General features: G+C 44.9%; 1 protein-coding gene across 2 annotated transcripts in view; it reads right to left on the bottom strand.

Moving 5' to 3' along the window:
- PLEKHA7 (pleckstrin homology domain containing A7) overlaps positions 1 to 19,148 on the bottom strand; it is a 256,560-nt gene extending 237,412 nt beyond the window's left edge. For both annotated transcript variants that reach the window (XM_072619562.1, XM_072619558.1), the window contains exons 1-3: positions 16,988 to 19,148; positions 16,777 to 16,853; positions 16,439 to 16,496 (exon numbers count right to left, since the gene is read on the bottom strand). In XM_072619562.1, the coding sequence (XP_072475663.1) occupies positions 16,439 to 16,496; positions 16,777 to 16,853; positions 16,988 to 17,076 (224 nt within the window). In that variant the 5' untranslated portion in view covers positions 17,077 to 19,148. The remainder of the gene's footprint in view (positions 1 to 16,438; positions 16,497 to 16,776; positions 16,854 to 16,987) is intronic.
- Positions 19,149 to 23,279: the final 4,131 nt, after the last annotated feature.

Raw genomic sequence — 23,279 nt, forward strand, 5'->3', positions numbered from 1 at the left:
TTATCAGGGGTTTCTTCTTACAGTATCAACCTGAGGGTCATGATCTACACTGATGGGGAGAGGAGGGAGATAATATGGACATGGTTGTTGTCAAGTGGAGTATTTTTTACCAACGTCAGTAAAAAGGCATTTTTGCTTGAGAAGGGGAAGCAATCACCCAGGAGACAACAGGCAGTAGGCAGGGCCCAAAGGCAAAAGTACAAGTATACAAGATAAACCATTTCTCTACAAGAATGCCATAAAGGATCCCAGGTCTGCAGGACAAGATGCCTCAAAGACCTTCTTGTCTACCCCCTGCATTGCACAGATGAGGATGATGGGCCTTCAGGAGGCAAAGTGGCTTCCATGTGGTCACCCAGGTACTGTGACCTCTTCAGAGGGGAGCACAGAATGCTCGTCCCATCTCCCCAGTCTGTGACCTGATTTGACATTCAAGTCAATGGAGAACCGTGCCTCCCTGCCTCAGCCCCAAGAGGCGATGGCCCACCAGTGCGTCATGAGTCATATATGTTCAGACTTGGCTAATACGGTGCTATATTTTGCTTTTTGCTGTACGACTTTTTTCCAAGGGTAGGGGATGACCAGGGTGTAAACGTTCATACTGAGAATTTAACACTTGGCGTTGGAGAGCCGCAGGGAGCTGGCCTAGCATACCCCTGCAATCCGCAACCCCCCCCCCCCAAAAAAAGATAGACAAAAATATAGGACAGAAAGAAAAGAGAGAGAGAGAGAGAGGGAAATGGAGAAAGGAGGGGCAAAAGAGGGAAAGAGAAGTGAAGAAAGAGAGAAGGAAGGAGAAGAGGGGGGGAGGGAGACAGGAAGAGAAGAGGGAAAGGAGAGGAGGAGAGAGAGGGAGAAGAGAAGGAGGGAGTAAAAGAGAAGGAGGAAAAGGGAAGGAGAGAAGGAAAAAGGAGAGAGGAAAGAAGGGGGGGAAAGAGGAAAGGAAGGAAAAGAAGAGGGAAGGAGACAGTAAGAGAGAAAGAAGAGAGCTAGAGGAAGGGAGAGGGAGAGGGAAAGAGAGGAGGAGAAGGAAAGAGAGAAGGAAAAAGGAGAAGGAAAGAGGAGAGAAGGAAGGAGAGGAAGAAGGGAGACAGGGAGAAGAAAGAAAGAGAAGAGAAAAAAATAGACACAGAGAGAGAGATAGATAGAGACAGAGGAGGGAGAGAGAGAGAGAAAAGGAGGGAAAGGGAAGATATGGTAAAAGATGGAGAGTACCAGCCCTGGCCCCCTTGTTAGGGTATAAACCATAGCTGAGGCCTTCAAGGCCTGCTTTGTTTCCCCCAGACAGCATCCATCGGACCCCAAGCCTTCGAAGAGGCCTTCCTTCATCCTGCTCCTTCCAGACTCAGCTCAGGGACCACTGCTTACAAAGACCTCTCAGGATGCAGGCAGATGCGGGCTCTCCCCCTCCCTGAGGGATCATCCGGCATTATTTATATGCCTATATGTAGCTTCCTCCTGGTCGAATGGAAGCTCCCGGGAGGCGGGACAGATTTCATTTTTCTTTTTCTTCCTCAAACACCTTGAACAAAGCCTGGCACATATTAGGCACTTAATATATGCTTTCCTGAACTGAATTATTGAGTGGAACTCACAAATACACATCACTCTCAGCTCCAACCTCACTTCTAGCTGCTCACAGAACAGGAAATAAGAAATCTTTATTTTTCCAGAGATTTAATCATCCCCTCCGTGCTCATAACCTATTCAGTGCCAGATATGTAAACACTTCCACGTATTTCAGGTAAGGTGGGTTTGCAACACACTCTGAGGAAAGCCCAAAAGTAGTGGAACAGAAGGTATGGCCTGCCCCGCCCCCGCCCCTATACACCCACACATGGAATGAAAAATACACCAACGCAAAGCAACAGGAAATTGCACCAATTTACTTCATTCGATTTAGAAGTGCGTTAATAGGCACGAAGATGAGAGATGTCTACTTTTACTGTACCTGGCTGAGTTAAAAAAAAAAAATCCCCAAGTCAGAACACACCCTTTAAAAAAATCCTAGAAAACAAGCTTTGCAGGAGGGAAAGGCCACTGGACACCCCCTCCTCGGCGGACCTCTCAAATCTTGTCACCCCTGGGGGCTGCTCAGCTAGAAGAGAGAGAGACTTGTTTTCTTTGGCCCTAGAGAGCAACCCTAGCAGTGGGGGTGGAATGATGCAAGTTCCAAGGAGGCAGATTTCATCTTGACATAAGGAAAAACATCCTGTTACCAAGAAGGGTTGTCCAAGAGTGGTCTGGATGGCCTTGGGACGGAGGAGAGAGGGTCATGAATTCTCTTATCACTAGAAAGCTTTAGGGAAAGGTTGCTACCTTATGTCCCTCCCTTCCAGCTGTTGATACCTTTGAAATCTCTGTCCCCTTTTCACCTGTATTCACTCTCTTCTTTTCACTCACACTGCTTCTACCCCAGTGGCCCCTCATCACCTCACACCTGTCCTCCTGCAACAGCTTGGGGGGAGGGGGCGTATCCTGCCTCAATTCTCTCCCTACTCCAGGCCCAAAGTCCAAGTCTATCTATATCAGCCCCCAATTTCAATAAACTCCTGTAACTTCTTTTTACATCTAGAATCAAATATTTTCAATCCTCTATTTGGCTTTAAAAGTCCTACAAAACCTGGCCCCTTTCTGCCTTTCCAGTCTTAACACCTCACTCTCACCACTTAATCCAAGATCAGGGACACTGTACACCCTGCTTGCATTCCCCACATAAGTCACTCCATCTCTGGACTCCATGCATTTTCACTGACTGTCTTCCACAACTGGCATTTTCCCTCCCATTTCTACCTCCTACTTTCCCTGGATTCCATCAAGTCCCAGAGAAAATCCCGTCATCTCAAGAAGTTCTCTCAAGTCCCTCCCTCTTAATGCTAATGTCTCTTCTCAGTTGATTATTTCCAATTTGTCCAGTATGTATCTTGTTTGTACATGTTGTCTCTCCCATTAAGACTAAGATCTCCTTGACAGCAGTGACAATTTTTTGCCTTTCTGTCCCCAGCAACTGGCGCATAGTACGCACTTAATAAATGCTTGGTGACTTGACTAGCTGTCAAGCAAAACCCAACCAAAAAAAAAAAAAACTGAAAACTTGAAGACTGTCTATTTTAGTCAACTAGTCAGCCAAGGCCATTATGAATATCCTTCTCTATAATAAAATTAAGGGGCTTAGGCTGCATGTTTGCCCTTTGGACAAAGAGGCACCACTCATGCATTAGCAGGACCATAACGTAATCTAATGGACAATAATCTCTTCTCAGAGAGTCAGGGTGATGTAGCAGAAAGGACCCTAAACTGAGGAGCCTAGACTTGGCTCTGCTGAATAATGATAAAAGATTGAGGTTTGTTGGGGGGAGTCAAGGGAAGGGACGGTGAGAACAGGCACTACAGCCTGGGACACGACCTGCTCTGGGTGTCACCATTGGCTAGAAGGAACAACCGAAATGAGTGGAAATGGATGGCAGAGAAACTCCTGTGGGACTATTTAGCAGAGCTAAATGATGGGGCAAATGCTTAGATGAACACAGATTTGGAGCTGGGGAGGGGGGATGCCAGAGGCCATCCCCACCTGGACCCCACAAATAAGGAAGAAAACACCCACATTTGCCCAAGGTCACGCAGGGACCAAGTAGCAAAGCTGAAATTCAAACCCAGGTCTTCCAATTTTCAAACCCATCTCCTTTTCCAAGGTGAGACCTTGAGCCCTAATAGGAATATGATACTGCAGCCCTGGCTCTGGAGTCTGAGGACCTGGGTTCAAATTCCCCCTCTTCTAGTTAATTCCTACTCATTTGATTTGGATCTGAGTCTCAGTTTCCTCAAACATAAGACAAGAGAGTTGGCCCATGAGGTTCCTTCTCTATCTGAGGCAGCGAGGCAGCAAAGGAGATAGACCCAACCTAGAATCAAGAAGACCTGAGTTCCAATCCTGCTGCAGACACTCGAGATGATGGTGGCCCTAGGTGGCCCAAGGTTCTCTGGCTCATTCTCTTTAACACCTTGGAATCTGGCAGCTCCTTTCTAAGGATGATCCAGGTCTATGTCATCTGTTCTAGGAGGCTTCAGTTTAGAAATTTCTGAGCAGACCCAAGTAAATACTGAAGAATCAGGAAGCTGGCACCAGGAAGAAAGAACAAGGGGGCTGTGGAGGTGGAGAAGCCAGAACAACCTCTGTGAATTTCAAAAGTAGGGTGGGCCACTGAATAGGCCAAAGTTATTCCTTTTAACCATTCCAAGCAATGGAGCAAGGACAATGGGAAATGCATCTCTAATTATAAGTTTATTTATGGAAAGTTGAAGGACTTTGCATTTTATGATCTTTACAATAATGTTTCCGTGCTCTTCCCTCATCAACACTCTGTGAAGGAGAGAATGATGATAACTCACACTCATAGGGTGCCAGGCATGTGCTGAGTACTTTACAATTAACATCTCATCTGATCCTCACAGCAACCTTGTGAGATAGACGCTGTTATTATTATCCCCATTTTACAGATGAGAAAACTGAGGCACTCAGAGGTTAAGGGACTTTTACAGGGTCACCCAGCCAGGAAGTGTCAAGCTAGATATGAATTGTACCCACTGTGACACCTAGCTGCCCCTAGATAATATACATGTTATTGGTTATTAGTTATTAGTCCCATTCTACAGATAAGGAAACTAAAGACCATAGTGGCCGGATGGCTTGCCCAAAGTCATCCTGAAAGTAAGTGGCCAAGCTAACCTTCTGATTCCAAGAAGGGCCGTTTCCACTAAACCACACTCTATTTATGGGTGGGGAAAGCAGGGTGCAGGGGTCAGGACCTGTGAATTCACTCCCTGAACCAAGGAAGATCCACAACTCTCTAACTTAGAGTCTCAAAGAATTTCCTGGGGGCACTAAGGTTAAGTGTCTTGCTCTGATCACAGAGCTCCTGTGTCAAAAGGCAGTGCTCCTGACTCCAAGACCCTCCATCCACTGGATCACATGACCTCTCACTCCACTTATAAGTTGTTTTAAAAATACAAACAATTATTTTGTATTTTAAGACTTTAACCTTAACTCCCAGCACCTTATGTCCTTCCTACTCTTTCCTCCAAAAGCAGCTGACAGTAACTCCAGACGGAGGAGGATAAAGGGCTGGGGTCATCATCCCCTTCCATTTTCCTGTTTGCAGAAAAGGTCAATTAACCAGTCCTTGAGGTATTCTTCCACAGACCACTGGGAGTAGAACAGACCTTTCCAGTATTTTAATTCCCTCAGGGAAAGAGCATGTTTTGTTTTGTTTTTTTGACCCTCCTTCCACATGGTCTCCAGTTCTCTAACCAAATTGTCTGCCTTACTCTAGGTGCCATATGTGTCAATATCCTGCCTAAAACGTGATAAACAGATCAAAACACAATACTCTATACAGGATCAGAAGACAGAAGACAACGGTACTAGACACCATGCTTCAATTAATGAAGTCTAAAATTATATTCCAGTTTTCAGTTGCCATATTGGATCAATCCATAAAAATTCCCTGTTTCATATCAACTGTTATCTTGCCACACTTCCTTCATTCTATATTCATGTAACTGATTTTTCAAAATGTTTGGTAAGAAACTTAGCATCAAACATCAGTACTAACAACTGAACTTACTAAATAGCTTTAAGCTAATTTCAACAAATAATACTATTTCGGTTGCTTTATCTAAATCCCCATTGAGGTTCTGTACTTGCTCATTGTCATTGACTCTTCCCTACATTCTTGTAGTTAGAGTATACCCATTTTCTAGATCAACATAACTGATTATTTTTTTAAACCAAAGTGTGGAACTTTACATTTATTTCAATTAGATAAATAGAGATAGTACATTATCTCTATTTCATCTTGGTAATATGTTGCTACATTATAAACCCTTATTGTCCACAATTCAACGTGTAATTTTAATGTTCTTAAGTCCACAGCAGTCCGTGTTCTAAGTCCATGAGAATAATAGTGTTAAAAACAGCTCTGGCAGCAAAAAAGCTTCCTAACTGTTGAAAGTGTTACACAATTTGCCAGATGGAATCTGGATGGCTGCTCTCTTCCTGTGCAGTTCTGTAACCAGCTCATGGCACACCAATCGGGCCCCTCTGAGATGGATGTGCTGAGAGAATAAGCTGGAATTACCTCTTCTTCTAGGTAGAAAATTCAGAAGAAAAATTAGCTTCCTCTCTCCACTGTCCATTGACAATGTCATTCTGGAGCAGCTAGGTGGGCCAGTGGATAGAGCACTCCCACCCTAGAGGCAGGAGGACCTGAGTTCAAATCTGGCCTCAGATTCTTACTAGCTGTGTGACCCGGAGCATGTCACATAACCCTGTTTGCTTCAAAAACAAACAAACAACATCTGAGTTGCTGTCCTATCCCTTTATTGGTTTCACTCTGGTCTTCCACACAGGAAAAACAACAATGCAAAGTTCTTTTGGTTGTTTTCGGCATTTATAATAAGCTTGAGAGGCTTTAGGGGTTTGGATATCATTCTAACAACCACATGCAATTCATTTGGAGGCAGCTGCCTTTAACTCCAAAATGGCAGTAAAACAAAATTCTGCATTCGGATAAAATTTGATAGAATAATATCTACATTTCAAACTGTACTATCACCATAAGTATACAGTCATAAAAATTCACATAATTTACTTGGCTTTCCCCAGCACCCTCAGCTGTCTGTACCTGGTCTGTGACAGCAACTCCATTTTCTGCAGGATTCTCTATAGGGTCCCCAAGACCAAGGAAGCACTTGATTTCATTCTCAGCCTGAACAGGAATATCTTCCCTGAAAACCCAGTGTCCACTGCCTTCCCCTCTTATTCCACAAGATACAACCTAATCAAGCTATGAGCTTAGCCCCCTGTGTGACCAAGGACAATGAGACCTTCCTGATGGATGCCCAGTAGAGACAAAGGCGAGGAAGATCTGCGATGGAAGATCCATTCTCATCCATCAAACTTTTCAAAATTCAGTGCGATCAAATAAACTCTGACAGACATCAAAAAATTTAAATAACAATTTTAAAAATATAGCTAGCAGTATTTGGGGGTTGTTGCAAGAGTCTGTTTCAGCACTGAACCTTCAGATGGGCATCTCTGTTTAACCCATTTAAAAAAATGGTTGTACTGAGACCAGTGAAAAGAATGCTGGTTCTGGAGTCAAAGGACTTGGCTCACACTGGATCTTTGCTACCTATGAGCTTCTGTGACCTTCGACAAGTGAGATAATATTTTTAAAGCACTTAGCACAGTGCCTGGCACACAGTTGATTTCTTCCATTCATTAATCTATTTTGGTCTCAGTTTCCTTATCTGTAAATTCTGAGGGGTTGGATGATCCCTGAGATTCTAAAGCTATAATTCTACAATATGTCCTTTAAAAAACTAATTTGTTCAGAACTCTGTGTGTCATTGGTCTCTTAAAAAACAGGATGACAACTCCTTTTTTTTTCTTCATCAGAACTAGTTCTGTCTATATTATCAGGATTTCCTTTTGAAGAGCTTTCTACTCATCTTGGGACCACTTTCTCTTTTTTTCTTTTCCTTTTTTTGGGGGGGGAGGGGAAGGCAATCAGGGTCAAGTGACTTACCAAGAGTCACTCAGCTAGTAAGTGACTAAGACAGACTGAGACAACTTTCCATAGAGTAATTTAAGTCAGGGGTTTCTACTCAGACTTCTTGAAATCCAAGGACCTATAAAATGAGATTTTAGTTTCATTGTCTCCTGGCTTGCAGGGTTTAAATCTGTAATTTGGGACACAGCCAGCCCACCATGGCAGAACCAAATTTTAGATCTGCAGAGACACTCATATCCAGATTATAGCCTCTCCCCTTGGTTCATTTCTTAAACACACAGCTGGATGGCACAGAAGATACAGCTTTGTGCCTAGAGTTGAGAAGATCTGAATTCAAATTCAGCTTCAGACACTTGCTACCTGTGTGACCCTGGGTAAGTCGCTTAACCTCTGTCTCAGTTTTCTCAACTGTAAAATGGTGGAAATAATAACACCTACCTCCCAAGGTTGTTCTGAGGAGCTGTGAGACCCTGGACAACTCACCTAACCTCTGCCTGCCTCAATTTCTTCAACTCTAAAATGGGGATCATAATAGCACCTACCTTCCAAGGTTTATGTGAAAATCAACTGAGATAATATTTGATCCTCAGATTCCACTTAAAACCACTTTCCCTCTGGATCCATGTATAGTAAAACACCATCACCCATCTCTTTGGCCCATTTTTTATCTCTGTATTCCCAGTATCTGGTACATAGCAAATTCTTAATAAATACTTGTTGGTTAAGTGATTCAGTTCATAAACAGATCTGAACTGTTTAGGGAAATTTGAAAAAAGAGGAGGGGAAGATCCACCCCCGATTTTGACATTAAAAAAAGTCAGGAAGTAAGACATCAGAAATCTGGTATTAAAGAGGCAAACAAATTAACTTCATCACCAAGGCAAGGATTTAACTTACTTAGGAAATTTCCACCCCTTCTGCTCCAAGATAGAATTTTCCCATGGACCTACACCTCCCTCAGGGAGCACAACTCAAAAATCATTCATTCTGAATGAGGGGGAAAAAATCCTGTAATGGGGTAGACACAGACACTATTGGGTGAAATAATTTTTTTCTATTGACTGTGTATTTGCATCATTCATCATCATCCCAGCACTACCAGCAAACTGTCTATCCTCCTGATGGAGTGAATGAGTAAGAGGGAGGGTTGGGAGACTTGCCAAGCTCTCCTGGAAGACAGGATGTTTTAATTACAAACTGCCAAAACATGATAGAGTACAATTCCCGATCTGGTGGGGAATACCCCTCTGCCCCTGCCCTCCCCCACCCCAAAAAGCTGCAAACAGTTGCTATGACTGTGGGAACACTTGTCTGGCAAAACCCAAAGGGACCATGAAAGCATTAAGAGGCTTAAGAGGCACCTCTCTCTCCCTCTAAGCTGCTGTCAGCTGACCAGTGGCTGAGGCAGTGCCTGGAAGGTCAAAGCTGGCCAGAACAGGCAGGTCCCCTCCTCCTGCTGCGTCGGATAGCCTTGGCAGGGCAATTAGGGCTTCTTGGTCAGAATCCTAAAACAGATCTTCTCCACAGTCTAGCACCTGAGACTCCAAGGAAAACGCTGAGGACCAATACAATGTCTCTTAAACCGGGAAGGGAAGAAACCATCATTTCCACTTGTACAACTTCCTATGCTGATTAGTAAAACTATATTAACTCATATTTTCTCTTCCTCTTTGGAAGGGGGGTCATTACCTCCTTTGACCATCTGATGGAGCCCAAGGACCCCCTTTTTCAGAATGTTTGCGAATGCATGATATAAAATCCGCAGGATGACAAAGGGAATCACTTATATTGAAATGCAATTATCAAGACATTAAAAACCAAAAACACAAACCCCATGGTGAAGAACTCCTGGTTATGGAGATCAGAGCTAAGATCAAGATATGATACAGTTTAAGGAAACAGCTCTCTGAGAAACATGCTACATGTTCAGGAGACAAGGTCTGGGCTGCCCATAGTACAGACCAGTCCCTACCCAATCAATCCTCGCCTGTCCCTGATGGGCACCCCACAAGGTTGGGCCATATTATTTTTGGCTTTCTTATGAAAGCCCCCTTGTTTGTGTACAGGGTACCAATATCCTACTCACACCTTGCTTTTTTTTCACCACTGCATCAGAATACTCCCAAAAGCTCTTTTCTGGGCACATTCCTGATCCAGATAATAGATTCCATTCACATACCACAGCACAAAGGTTTCCAAGTGATTTACTACATACAGAGGAAACAAAAGACCCTTTCCATAGAGCACATGTGTCCTCTGCCACTTGGCCATCCCTCCAACGCCTCAGAGCAGCAAAAAGGTGACCTGGGACCTCAAAAGCTCCATCGTAATAGGCCACAAGCAAGCTAGAAAGGCACAGAGTGCAGACCCAATGTTGGACTGTGTATCTGCTGTCAGAAGACTCATCCACTTAAATGTGGGGAGGCCCAGCACCTGAAGGTTGGCTTGCAGAGCAGGAATTATTTGGGCCATACTAGCTCATAATAGTGTCTCCTAAAATGTGGAGATTATATACACAAACAAGGGGGTTTTCGCAAGAAAACCAAAAGTAAAATGGCCCAACCTTTTGGGGTGCCCACCAGGGACAGGTGGGGTTGATCAGGTAGGAGTTGGTCTGTTCTATGAGCAGCCCAGACCTCATTTCATGAACATTTGACATGTTTCCCAGGTAGCTGTCTCCTTAATCTGTATCATATCCTGATCTTAGCTCTGATCTCCATAAACCAGGAGTTCTTCACCTGGGGTACTTGATCTGTACCATGGGTAGCCCCAACCTTGTTTCCTGAATGTTTAGCATGTTTCCCAGATATCTGCATTAGTCTCACTGAGTCACAGAGACCTGGGAGGCCATTCAGCCCAGTCCTCAATTAAGCAAGAATTTCCTCTAAAACTGACTCAAAACATTGTCCTCCAAGTTTTGCTTGAAGACCTCCAGTTAGGGGAGAACCTACTCCCCTCAAGGGGCAGCCCGTCCCACTTTTGGACAGCTCCACTGGGTAGGAAATTCTTTTTGCCCTCAAGCCTAAATGGGTTTCATTGCACCAAGTACCCATTACTCCTGGCTCTGTCCACAGCTTCACTCTCTCATCTATGGGACAACTTTCCAAACACTGAAGACAGATGGTTTTCATGGCCCTCCTCAAGCTTTCTCCTCTCCAGACTCAGCATCCTCATTTTCTCCAATTAATCCACCTATGAATGAACTCAACAATGCCCCACCCCCCACCATCTTGTCCACTCTCCCCTGGATATTCTGCAAGCTTGTCAACATCTTAACCCAGAACAGAGCAGCCAGAACTGAAAACAATACTCCAAGTGCCATCTGACCAGAGGAGAGTCCATTGGCACTGCCACCTGCCTAGTCCTGGACACCATGACTCTCTTAATATAGTCAAAGATTAGTTGGCATCTACAATGACATTACAAATCTCTCAAGGAAACTGATAGGCAAAAGAGAACAAAGGAATTTATTTACTCCCGATACTGACATCAAGGGAACTAAAAATTAACTTCAGACACAACTTCTTACTCAAGAAATCCTCAAATGAAAACTTCCAACAAGGCACAGAAAAACTAACAAGGTAAGGAGCTCTCATTTCTAGAAATATATCACGGTTAGGATTCACTTTTACTTGATTATGATTTACTCTGTTGGACCCTCCCAACACCTCATCTTGCAGATGAAGAAACAGGAGTCTGGAGACTGGGTATTGGGACCTAATGTAGGTCCCATGGCTGGATTAGAAGCTTGAATTCAGGTCTTCTGATGCCAGGTTCAAAGCTCTTAACACTATCTGATGCTGCCTCTCAGAAAGTTACTGAGTGTTCCGGAAAAATAATGGGGCCATCTAATCTAAGCACCAAAAAACAGTTATTACAATGCCTTAATTTAGAAAACCTGAAATGTACTTCCATAGGTAACAAGAAAAAAACAGATCCTGTGCACATATGGGGAACAACATGTCTCTGTGTGAGGTACCAGTTCACAGCGCTCTCCCCACATCTGTCTATCCTGAAATACTGCCCTCCTTCAGTTAGTACCTCATAGGGCAACTATCTTTTCTTAAAAACATTTTCTAAGTTTCTTCTGGGCTGCTCATTAAGAACTCACTGCAAATATCCAAGGCTCTTAATCCTCCCTGTCCACTTTCCACCTGGCAACGTGATCTGTTATTCACAGAACCCTGGAACCTAACATTTAAATCTATAAACCAGTTTCCACCCTTCCCCAGCTTCTAAAAAAAACCAGGAAGTGAAATTTAAAATGCCAAACTGCCAGGGTGCGGGGAACCTTGAGCCTAACCTTGAGTAATAAAGAAAAGGATTTTCCAATTCAGATTGGGATGACAGCACAATATGGGGGTGAGGGGAGAATGCTGGATTTAGCACTGGAAGACCTTTTTTTGGTCTTCAAATGGGAATCCCCATTTTGCCACTTATCACCTGTATTAACTTGGGCAATTGATTTAATCTCTTTTGGTTAAATTTAATGGGGGTGGGGAGAAGAAAGAAGGGATGTGAGAATTTGGAACTCAAAATTTTTTTTAAGGTAAATGTTAAAAATAAATATATTTTTTTAAAAAAAATTAACCCTCAGTTTCCTAATCTGAAAATGAGGCAGCTTAACTAGATGATCTCAAAGATTCTGTTCAGCTCTGAATCGATAGTCCAAGGAAGCTGACTTGACAAGTGTTTCCAAAAAACACTTCTGATTTAGATCAGAAACCAGCAAAGTTCCAGAGACACCATCTTGGTGACCATCTTTCCCAGTCAATGACAAACAAAACAGTTAGATTTCCCAACTTGCACACATTTTGCTCATTTGCAAATTCAACATCAATCAGTGTTCCTGGGGGAAGTGAACTAGGCGCACTTGGGAAAATTACTTTTCCAAAGTTGGAGTTTTAGATCATCCTTCCAAATGAGGGTTTAGTGAAACTTTAGGAAAGTAGCTTACACTCAAGGATTCTCCAAGGAGTTTCAAGAATGCCAGTTTTAAGTGAGCAGTGACTCAAGACTTTAAAAAAAAACCAACCCAAATCTTATAGAATAGTCCATTTGCACTCAGTTTGCCACCATTTGTACTTCCTTTTTCTCTCTCTAATCTCAGGTGGGGAAAGAGGATTGCTGTCCTTAACCTTATACACAATACTTGGAATTTTTTTCCTCTTGGAAAAGTGGTGGCATCCAGCATCCGGGATGTCCCTCCATTCTGCCCTGTTTTAAAAAGTCAAGCATCGGAACTTTTCCTTGCTCAGTGGCAAACACATGAGACATTGATTGGTTGTCCCACCTCCTGTCCTGTATGATCCCAGATCTAGAAGCTGCTGCCATGCTAACACCTAGGGCTGTGTTTTCGGAACAGGGTAGCTACCCAACCTGCCAAACCAGTAGGCATTCCAAGGCAAGTTATGCTTTCTTGGGATCTTTCACTCAAACACCCCAATCAGCCAGACGAACTCTCTGGGCCTTTCCAAAGCCTTCGAACAGCCAGTAGAAATAACAGTTAGGTCTCAATTACTCTAAATGATGAAGTAGTCTCATGTAGTCAATATGCCCCTTACAAGAGAACTAGCCAATCACTCTCCAACCCACACATGTCATGGGCCATATTCAGCAAGTGCATCACAAGACCAGGGGAGAAGGAATTGGAGATGTACAGGTTGTTCCTCACCCCCACCTCCCAGAAGTAAGCTACTCCAGGACAGAAAGCATTTCATTTTTGTCTCTGCATTCCCAGAACCTAGCACCAAACCTGGGACCTAGCAAGAGTCATCTAGGTAGAACATTGGCAAGAGGCACTTGGAGTCAGGAAGACTGGAGTTCAAATCCTGCCTCCAATTCTCAAACTGCAGCTATGTCCTTGGCCAAGTCACTTGATTACTGTATTGATTTTTGTAATTATAATTGAATTATTGTAATGATAATTCCAATAAAATTACAATTACATAAAGAATATGTCCTTTGTGAACTTTAAAAGTATTGTATAAATGCTAGCTACTGTTATTATTGTCCAGCTGAATTGAACTGGAGGGAGAGAATGAAAAGAATTTTCAAGCTAGAGCAGGCTTTACCAACCAAATCTTCCAATTTGCAGATGAGGAAACTGAGGTTGGGTGAAGGAATAGGATTTGCCTAAGGTTACACAGTGAGCCAGTGGGTGAGCTTGGACTGAAATCTGAGTCCCCTCACTCCAGAATCTAATGTCCTTTTCTCTGCTATTCCCCACTAAGAATCTACTACTGGAAAAACCAAAATACCTTATGTTAGCAAAAAGCACACAAATATCCTGGTCACACCTGAGGGAGAGCAGGTGCCTGCTGTGATGCTGTGCTAGGCCATGGTCCTCAGCTCAAAGGAAGACTCAGTGCTGACAGCTGAAGGGGCCTGCCCTAATCTACTCAAGATAATATCAAGTATCATCCTAACAAGGGTTAGAAGAATGGGGTGGGGGTGGAGGTGGGTGTTAGAGTTTTCATCCCCAGTTCCTCCTATACACAGATGAGAATCTCAAGGACATGAGATCGGACACCTGACCATCCAGTTACATCAGCCCTGACCAGCCACATCAAGGGACTTAGTCTCTTCCAAATTCTCTAGACCTATTATGGATCTTTTTCCAATCCAGGTTAGTTTTTCAGTGTATCCAGCACAGTCAGAAGTCTGGGAGGAGAGGCAGGATCTGGCTCCTTCCTTGGCCATGGTCCTAGGGTCTTTCTTTCACCTGCTGTAGCATCTCTCCAGTCCAGTTGGGTTCCTCTGGATTGCATATACAGGGCCAATGTCCAAGGTCCAACCTTCAGGCAATCTGTAGCTAGTTCAGAGAAGGAGAGCTGCTCACTCTGTCTCCATACCCCACAGCTAGCATATCCACAGGTTGCCTACCACCTCTAGCCTCTGAAGTCCCATAAGGCTTGACTGTCCCATACTATAGCCTACCTAGTCCTTTTTCTTCCCCTCAGATTCCTGGCTTACTCTTTAGATGCCAGCTGATCAAAGATCTTATTTGCTTTTATGGGTTTCCAGTAATTATATTGACTATATAACAGACTAGAAAACACAGAACCTCTATTTCAGTCTCAACTCTATAAAGACCTGCTATACACGCTCCTCTGAGCCTCAGGCAATACGATATAGATGGAGAGTGGTAGCCTTGGAATCAGGAAGAGGTGGGGGTTCAAATCTCACCTCTGACCATTACTGCCTGATTGCAGACAAGTCACTTAATAATTCTCTGCTTCAGTTTCCTCATCTGTAAAATGAAAATATTAATAAAATACCTGTAATACCAGATTCTCAGAGTTGACAAGAGGTTCAAAGGAGATGAAGCACATACCAAGTAATATTATCAAGGAAGATGGAGGGAAGGAAGGAGAGCCGGGAATCTCAAGGATCTGCTAAAAGGGTCTGGATAAACAAATTCACCAATACGCTACATGACCCTAGGGCACCTGTAATCAGGATGGTGACAGATCCAAACTGAACTCCTGACAGTTCCAAAATCAGTCAAAAAACTATGGTGCTGGCCCATTACTAGAACTAAACTCCAGAAGCTATTTCTATATCCTACTCATTGTTATGGAAAGCAATACCCCTCTCCAAAAAGAAAGCCAGGGTGTTTCCTCCCTCCCTATATCACATGATAAATAATAGCTCATACTTTCACTTGGTACTTGAAGGATTACATACCCAATCTTATTAGACCCTCAAAACACTTCTATGAGATTCATGCTATTATTCTCATCTTCATTTTACAGATGAGGAAACTGAGGAAAATGGCGCTTAAATGACTTGCCCAGCATCATACAATCAGCTTGGGTGTGAGGCCAGGGTCTGAGGTCCGGCCCCCGCCCCTGAGGCACCTACACAAGCACAGGCATTATTTGGTTTTTTACAGCGGATGGCACTGAAAGGATTAACTCAGTAGAGTTAAATGAGTTATCCACTATCGCTCAGCAAAAGCTAGGGGCTTGATAAAGCCACAGACAGTTGCAGGGAGGGGGAAGAGGGCAGGGTACTAAGCACAAGAACAGAAAATTTGTTAGCAGCCTGACAGGGAGCTAAGGGACATATTTCATCCTATCAGAAAGAGCAGTCAGTAAGTTTTAGTGACTTCGTAAGTACTTACTTGGGCACCAGGGATGCTGGCTGCCCTATAGGAGTTACGAGAAAAGTCCAACACAGGTCGACATCTTGCCTACCAGGGGCTGACCATATGTGCTCTCCTGTCTGTAGGTGCTGGGAGGCAGAATTACAAAGGCTGGGGCTACAAACACCAGTCCCCCGAAGACCCAGCAAGTCCCAGACTCACTGATTCCAGGGGAATTGAGGAGAGAGGATCTTAGCAAACATGTCGCCCGATGCCCCTGTCTCAGCACACCATCACAGCAGCCACGGACACAGCTCCCCCTCCCCACCCCCAGTGATGCTTCAGAGCAGGCAAACTTCCGAGGAAGGGGATCAGGACCCGAGAGAATGAATGCCGTCTCCTCAGGGAAAGGCACAGCCCCCAGCACGCCCCCCAGCCCACTCCGGGCCGCTTGGGCAGCACAAACTCCGGCTCTCAACCTGGGCAGTGCGCGCCAACAGGATCCGAGCCGGGGGCGGGGCCGGCCCCGGAGACCCGCGGACACGGGAAGGCCCCGGGGGCTCCCCCGCACCTGGCCGTCCCTGGTCCCAGCTCGGCCCATCGGAGGCTCTGCTCGCGGCCCGGGTGGGCAGGGGGCGCTCCCCGCGGCGCGCAGGTGCGGGCGGGGCTGGCCAAAGTGCGGCGGGGCGGGCTCGACGCGGTGCCGAGCTCTAGGCCTCCCCGGCCGCCCCCTTCCCCAACCCCAGCCGCACAATAGCGGGGCCCCAGGACTCACTCTATGAAGTAGCTGGCGCCTTCCTCCGAGAAGCCCTCCTCCCAGCCGCGGGGCAGATCTGCGGCGGCCCGAACAGGTGGAAAGAGACCGGGAAAGAGACCCACAAAAGTCGGCTCAAACTTTCGCCCACAACGCCTCCCCTCCCAGGTGCCGTGGGTGAAGAGCGCCCCGGCCCCCGGCCCCAGTCCGGGTCCCGGCCCCCAGCCCCGGCCCCGGCCCCAGTCCCGGCCCTTACCCCCAGCCCCGATCCCAGCCCCGGCCCTTACCCCCGGTCCCAGCCCCGGTCCCAGCCCCGGCCCTTACCCCCGGTCCCAGCCCCGGCCCCCGCCCGCGCCCACCTGAACGGATCATGTGGCCCGAGTTGACGGGCTCCCCGGTGCGTGGGTGCAGCCAGGTGGTGCAGCGGTGCTGGTCACTGCGGGGGGCGGGGAGAGACGTGCACCTGTTAGTGCCGGGAGGGAAGCGGAGTGCGCGGAGAAGCCGCGCCACCAACCCTGCCCCCCGCCTCGCCCGGCCCCGCGCCCTCCGCCCGCAGCCCCCGCTCCTCACTCGATAAAGAAGACGCGGCCGTCCCTGCAGACCCCGTAGGACCAGTGCTCAGGTAAACTATCCCGCCCGACCCCCGCGGCCGCCGCCATGTTGGCCAGGAGTGCGCGGGGGCAGGCGGAGGAGGCGGAGGACGAGGAGGAGGAGGAGGAGGAGGAGAAGACCGCGGCGGGGGGGGCGGAGCAGGCGCGCGGGCGAGCCCGGCTTCCCCGGGCTCTGAGTTAGATCTGCGGATCCCGCGGCGTCCGGCGGGCAGCAGCCGCCTCTCGTGAGCGGTCTCCCGGAGCTCCCGGCATCGATCCGCCCAGAGATCCCAGGCACCTTCTACAGGGTGGGGGGCGGGGGCCCCTCAGCACCCCGGCTTTGGCGGAGCGCGAGTTCTCTTATCCAGATTCAGCAACTTTCTCCCCTGAGGGGGCCTCCCCGCCCACTTCCAAACTCCCGGAACTTGAGAAGTCCTGAAGCGGTGGAGGGACCCCGCGGGCGGGACGCAGCCTTTGTCCTTGGCCCTTCCTCCACCCCAGGCCAGACCGGCCATTCTACCGACCCCGGCCGGTCCTCTTTCCCTCCTCCCCTTTAGTCCTGTGCCGAGCTCCAATCTGGTCAATAAGCAGAGGCTGAGTGACCGGGGGAGCGGCCTTCGGGGCCAGCCCTCCCATCCCCACGAACCCTCTCCGGCTCTCAAGTATTCGGTGAAGGCCGGGAAGGCAGCGGGAGCAGCTCTGTCCAGCACCTGAACTGTGTCCGAGAAATGCCTAGGGCTCGCCCTGGAGGGCCACATCTTCAGGCAGCAGAGTTCTATCCATTCCTATGTGCCGCGGACGTGCGCGATTTCTGCCGTCCAAAACATGTTAATACGGTAATTCCTTCCGTTAATATTGTCCTGGAATATGTGTGCAAAAGCTCCTAAACCGTACTGACAAAGGAGTTTAGGAAGGGAGACTGGAAACGTGCACACACGTGGTGATAATGTGTGTTATTAAGGGGAGGCAGCTGTCTGTTGTAGAAAGAAGTCCATTTGGATTCACGGGACATGGTTTGGAAAGCACATGTCCTACACACGAATACTCACTAACTAGCCAAATGACCTCAGTCTCCTCCGAAATGGGAATTTCTACCTCACAGAAGACCAAATGAGATAATGTATGTAAAGCATTGATATTTATTAAATACTATTAATGTTTATTAAAGGACTGGACTGTAAGGTATCTCCTTTTCATACAACAAGATCATTCAGGATCTCCTCTCCAAAGGTGTTTGCCACTGTTCTGAACAAATTCTGGTGAGGAATACAGATCAAGGACAGATTCTCTATGGTTGATGAGGTCCCCAACATGCTCCTGTTTTCTGCTGATTGTACCAAAACCTGTAGATCCTCCTAGAAGAAATCTTTGATCATTCAAAAGAGTCTGGCCTGTCCATCCACAGAGGAATGACCACATGGATGAAGAACATCTGCTACCCAGCTCTTAAACATGCACTTAAATGGATATTTTCTAGAGCTTGTCTAACAACAGTATGTCTATCTGGGATAGAGAATGGATAAACAATGAGCCTATCCCAGAGTTGCCAAGGAAGAGATTAGCAGACTGGATCAATCTGGGGAAATTTCAGAGCATTTTTAATGACCCCAGGTTTTCTGTGAAAACAAAGGCCCAGCTTTCTTATGCTGACACTTTGTTAATGTGACAGCTGACATGAATCGTCTCTGGCTCTGAAGGAAGAGACAATATGCCACAGAGTTAAACCACCTTCTTTCAGACCCTGAAGCATGTAGTCTAAGACCCTGGGTTCAAGAACCTATAGAATGAGAGCACCCCTCAAAACCATGGGCTCTTCTTCTGGCCCATTCCCTATGGCCATCATCCAGTGAATTTCCCTTTTGGTGATTCAACCTGGCAACTACTTCTGCAGGTGCTACAGCTCCTGCCTACTCATTGCACCTCCCCTCCCCAGCTACTGAAAATGGGAAGAAGTCCTAGGCCCCAAAGTCCTTTGCACTGTCAAAAGGTATAATATCATAAATAGTATATTCCCACTGAGAAGACCCACTTCTCTCTTTATCATGAATCCTATCAGTCTTCACCATCATCTTCCCCTTCCTTATCAACTAGCATTTTTTAAGTGATTACTATATGTCAATGTTAAGTGTTGGGAGTACAAAAAAAAAGGCAAAAACCTGGTGCCCTCAAGGGGCTCCCATTCTAAGTCTGAATGCTAATGACTCTGGACATACAATATAAATACAGAGCAGATAGGTCATATGGAGGGGGAGGACTGTGTCTTATCTAAGTCTTACCTAAGCATCAGGGAAGAAATAGCCATTGGATGTAGAGGTGAGGAATGGGTTTGATGGGTAGCTGACGTGTACTGATAGACAGAGGTGGGTGTCCAAGGAATAACATATGGACATTATTATAGAAGTAGAAAGTCTGGGGCTGCTGACTTCTTTGTTTATTTCTTGGAAGCCCAGAGTTAGAAAGTATTCAGATGTTATCTAGTCCCACAAAAGATAGGAGGAATTCCCAGTGATAGACATCTATCCCAAGTAAAATCGCCTCTGATTTCTTGGTCAGTTAATTAGTTACTGAAGATTTAAGCAGCTTTTAGGGTAGAAAACTGAGGCCTCAGGCAATGCACCCATCTTAATTGTCCAAAATCAATGTAACTGGGCTTTTAAAAAATTCTCTCATACTTTTGTATAATTACCCATGATCAAATTAGAAATTCAAGAGGGCATGTTTGTTCCTAGTAGTGTCTAGGATCCTCTCATCTTGAATCCTAGGATTCAAGGTGAATTTAGTACAGATTGAACAAAGTAGGTCATAAGATACATGCATTACTAAAAATTCCTAGTTGGTGTAGTTAATGGTTCAACTGATAAGTAGGAAGAAGTGAGAAAATGGGTCAAGCCTGCCTTATTCCTCTCTTTACTGGGAAGTCCACGAATCTATGATTTAGAAAATTGTGTTTTTATTCATTAATTTTTGTTGTTATATCACATTCATTTCCAAATATAAAACATTTTTAGAAGGGGGTGGGGAGTAGTTCAGCAAAACCAGTCAATACATCAACCATTCCTGACTGGATATCCAATATTCCATACCTGTACCTCTCCCCCATACACATACCTCTGCAAAGAAGAGAGGGAGGCAGAGACTCTCAATTTTTTCTCTCCACTTGGCAGAGGGTGGGGTATCTTCAAGTAAAGTCTAGGTGGACAGTTGTCCTGTATATTTTAATGGAATTTTTTTCAGGTGTGATGTGACCTAGATGGCTATTTAAAGTCCCTTCTAATTTTTAGGATTCTCTGATTGTCTGAAGCCAGACTTGGTTATTGTAATCATACAATGTTCAGAGCAGAACCAGAAAAACATTGTACACATTAACAGCAACATTGTGTGATGATCAACTAAGAATGACGTAGCTCTTCTCAGCAATACCGTGATACAAGACATTTGTAAAAGACTCATGATGGAAAATGCTGTTCACATCCACAAAACTGATAGACTCTGAATGCAGATGAAAGCATGCTGTTTTTACTTTCTTTCCTTTTTTGTGTGTTTTCCACCCCTTTTTGGTCTGTTTCTTCTTTCACAACTGTAACTAACATGAAAATAGGTTTTACATGATTGCACATATATAACCTATATCAAATTGCTTACTGTTTTAGGGAGGGAAATAGGAAGGGAGGGAGAAAAATTTGGAACATTTTTTAAAAAATGAATGCTAAATTGTCTTTACATATAATTGGAAAAATACTATAATAATTATACAACATTCAGTTTTGTTTTAGTGTTCTTTTTTATATTGTCATAGTCATCATGTATATTGATTTTTTTTTGTTCTGCTTGCTTCATCCTGCATTAATTCATAGAATTCTTTCCGTGATTCTCCAAATTCTCTATATCTCCATTTCTTACAGTGTAGGAATATTCTATTGCATTCATGCATTAAATTTTGTTTAACTCTTCATCAGTCAATGGGTACCTTCTTTGTTTCCAGTTTTTTTTCCTACCACAAGGATTAATAAAGTACTGTAATTAATATTTCTTTCTCTTTTTGAGAGAGGACCTCTCCTTGGAGCACATGCCTAGCATTAGAATCTCTGGGTCAATGGAATGAACATTTAAAGAACTTTTTTAAACCATACTTTCTAATTGCTTTCCAGAATGATTGAACCAATTCACAGCTCCATGGTGTATTTTAGAAAGATGACTCTGATAGGCAGTGTAGAATAAATTGGAGAGATAAGGAATTGAGGCAGAGAGACCACTTAAGAAGCATCTGAGAACCAGACATGATAGGACCAGAGCCTGGACCAAGTTGGTTATCAAAGAAATGCAAAAGAAGGGACAGATGGGAGAGACATTTCAAAAGAAGAACAGGCAGAACTTGGCAAGTCGATGGGTTGTGGGAATTGAAGGAAAATGAGAAATCATAGATGACTCAAAAGTTTGGAGACTGGGGTTCTGGAATAAGGATGGTGACACTGAAAAATATAGAAATTGATAGTCCCTGAGATGTATGTAATCATTCTATCTGTATCCCCTTTCCTTTCCCTCCTGTTCCCTCAGGCAGAGTATTTGGAGGGAGGGGGATAGTACAGGGAAGGCATCCCAAGATTTTCATATTTGCCATGGAGTCTAGCAGTTGACAGAATTTCCTCAAGTTGGCTTTGTCAGCAGTCCCCTGGGGTGCTGGTCCTGGGGTTCCTGGGGCACAAACAAAGTTGCCAAGGACAGAGTTGGCTTATAGTCCTAGAGTCAGCATTACCCAAGGAACTACTGCTGACTGGGTACATGAGGCATAACATGCTGTATTTGCCATCACATAAACACACCCCAATTTGGGGACATATTGAAAGCCCCCATCTGAAAACTAACAAAAAATAAAACAAAACAACCCAAAAACTTTCTAAAGGATAGCGAATATAAGTTTCTCTGGTTGAGTGAGCTTAGTTATGTTCCTGTCTCACTTTGAGCCTCAGTTTCCTCATCCATAAAATATGAATGGGACTGTATGATGACTAAGGAGCCTTCCAGCTCTCACTTGGGAGCTAAAGCCACGTGAGGCTGCTGACCCCTCCCTCTGTCCTTGGTATGAAGCTGGCACAGGATTTTCATTCCCTTGGGGTTTTTTCTACAATCTTGTGGGAACTGAGAGGTAATGATGGTCTGTATGTTAGACTCCCCAACTGGTTTGTGGTGTGTGATCACTGGATAACTGACCAGCACAAGAACAGGATGTAAAGTACCCAAAAAAGGACTTAGGAAAGAAATAATCTAGACAGAGACAAACAGATGAATGAGAGTCTTTCCGCTCTTAGCAGAGATAGCACTCTCTTCTTATGTCGCAAAGTAGTAGTAAAGCAGGAACCTGTATGTTCTCAGAGATCTGTCTATTATACATGTATGTGTGTATGTATATATAATATGTATGTGCATATACATATATAAATACACACCTATGTATACACGTATATACATGTACATAATTAGGAGTGTCATGCTTAGCGGGAAAAGTAGATGGTATGAGATATATAGTTTTTATCAGTTTTGTAATTAGAGATGAAGCCTAGACCTGTGATTTTGTATAATATAGGGAACTCTGGGAGGGGAAAATCCTTCCACCAATACAGATAGGTCCATATAGGCTTAAAGAGAGTTGCCTCGAGCAGAGGTGTCAAATACTTGGCTCATAATGATAATTAATGACATTAATGCTAAGCATGATTTTCTAAATCACTATGTAGCTTTGCAGGGATCCATATACACATATATATGTATGTATGTATATACACATATATGTATAGGTTAGTGGCCCCCATTTCAATTTGAGTTTGACACCACTAATCTTGAGCCCCTTAAAAGCAAGTAACTTATTCCAGGTCATACAATCAGTACATGCCAGAGTCAGAACTTGAACGGAGGTCTTCCTGACTCCAAGGCCAGATCTCTCTATCCATCACACCATGTTGTCCCTCCGCTAGTACCACTACTACATTACAATGATAGTTCTCCCTTACTTTTGAGTTCTTAATGGCATTTGAATTTACTCCTCAGGGGAATTCAAGGAGGTAGAAAGAGCAGGGATTGTTATCCTCACCTTATATGTAAAGAAACTAGGGTACATAGAGGTGAAGGACAATCCCAAGGTATGTGGCAGGTTCAAACCAAGGTTTCCCAACTAGGAGTGCATTCAGGGAGACCTGGCTTCAAATTCCAGCTGTGTGACCAAGGGCAAGTCACTCGCCTCATCAATTCTAAAATGGAAAAAATAATATCAGTCATAG

Source organism: Notamacropus eugenii, chromosome 6, assembly GCF_028372415.1.
Source record: "Notamacropus eugenii isolate mMacEug1 chromosome 6, mMacEug1.pri_v2, whole genome shotgun sequence".
In the NCBI taxonomy this organism is placed as follows: Eukaryota; Metazoa; Chordata; class Mammalia; order Diprotodontia; family Macropodidae; genus Notamacropus; species Notamacropus eugenii.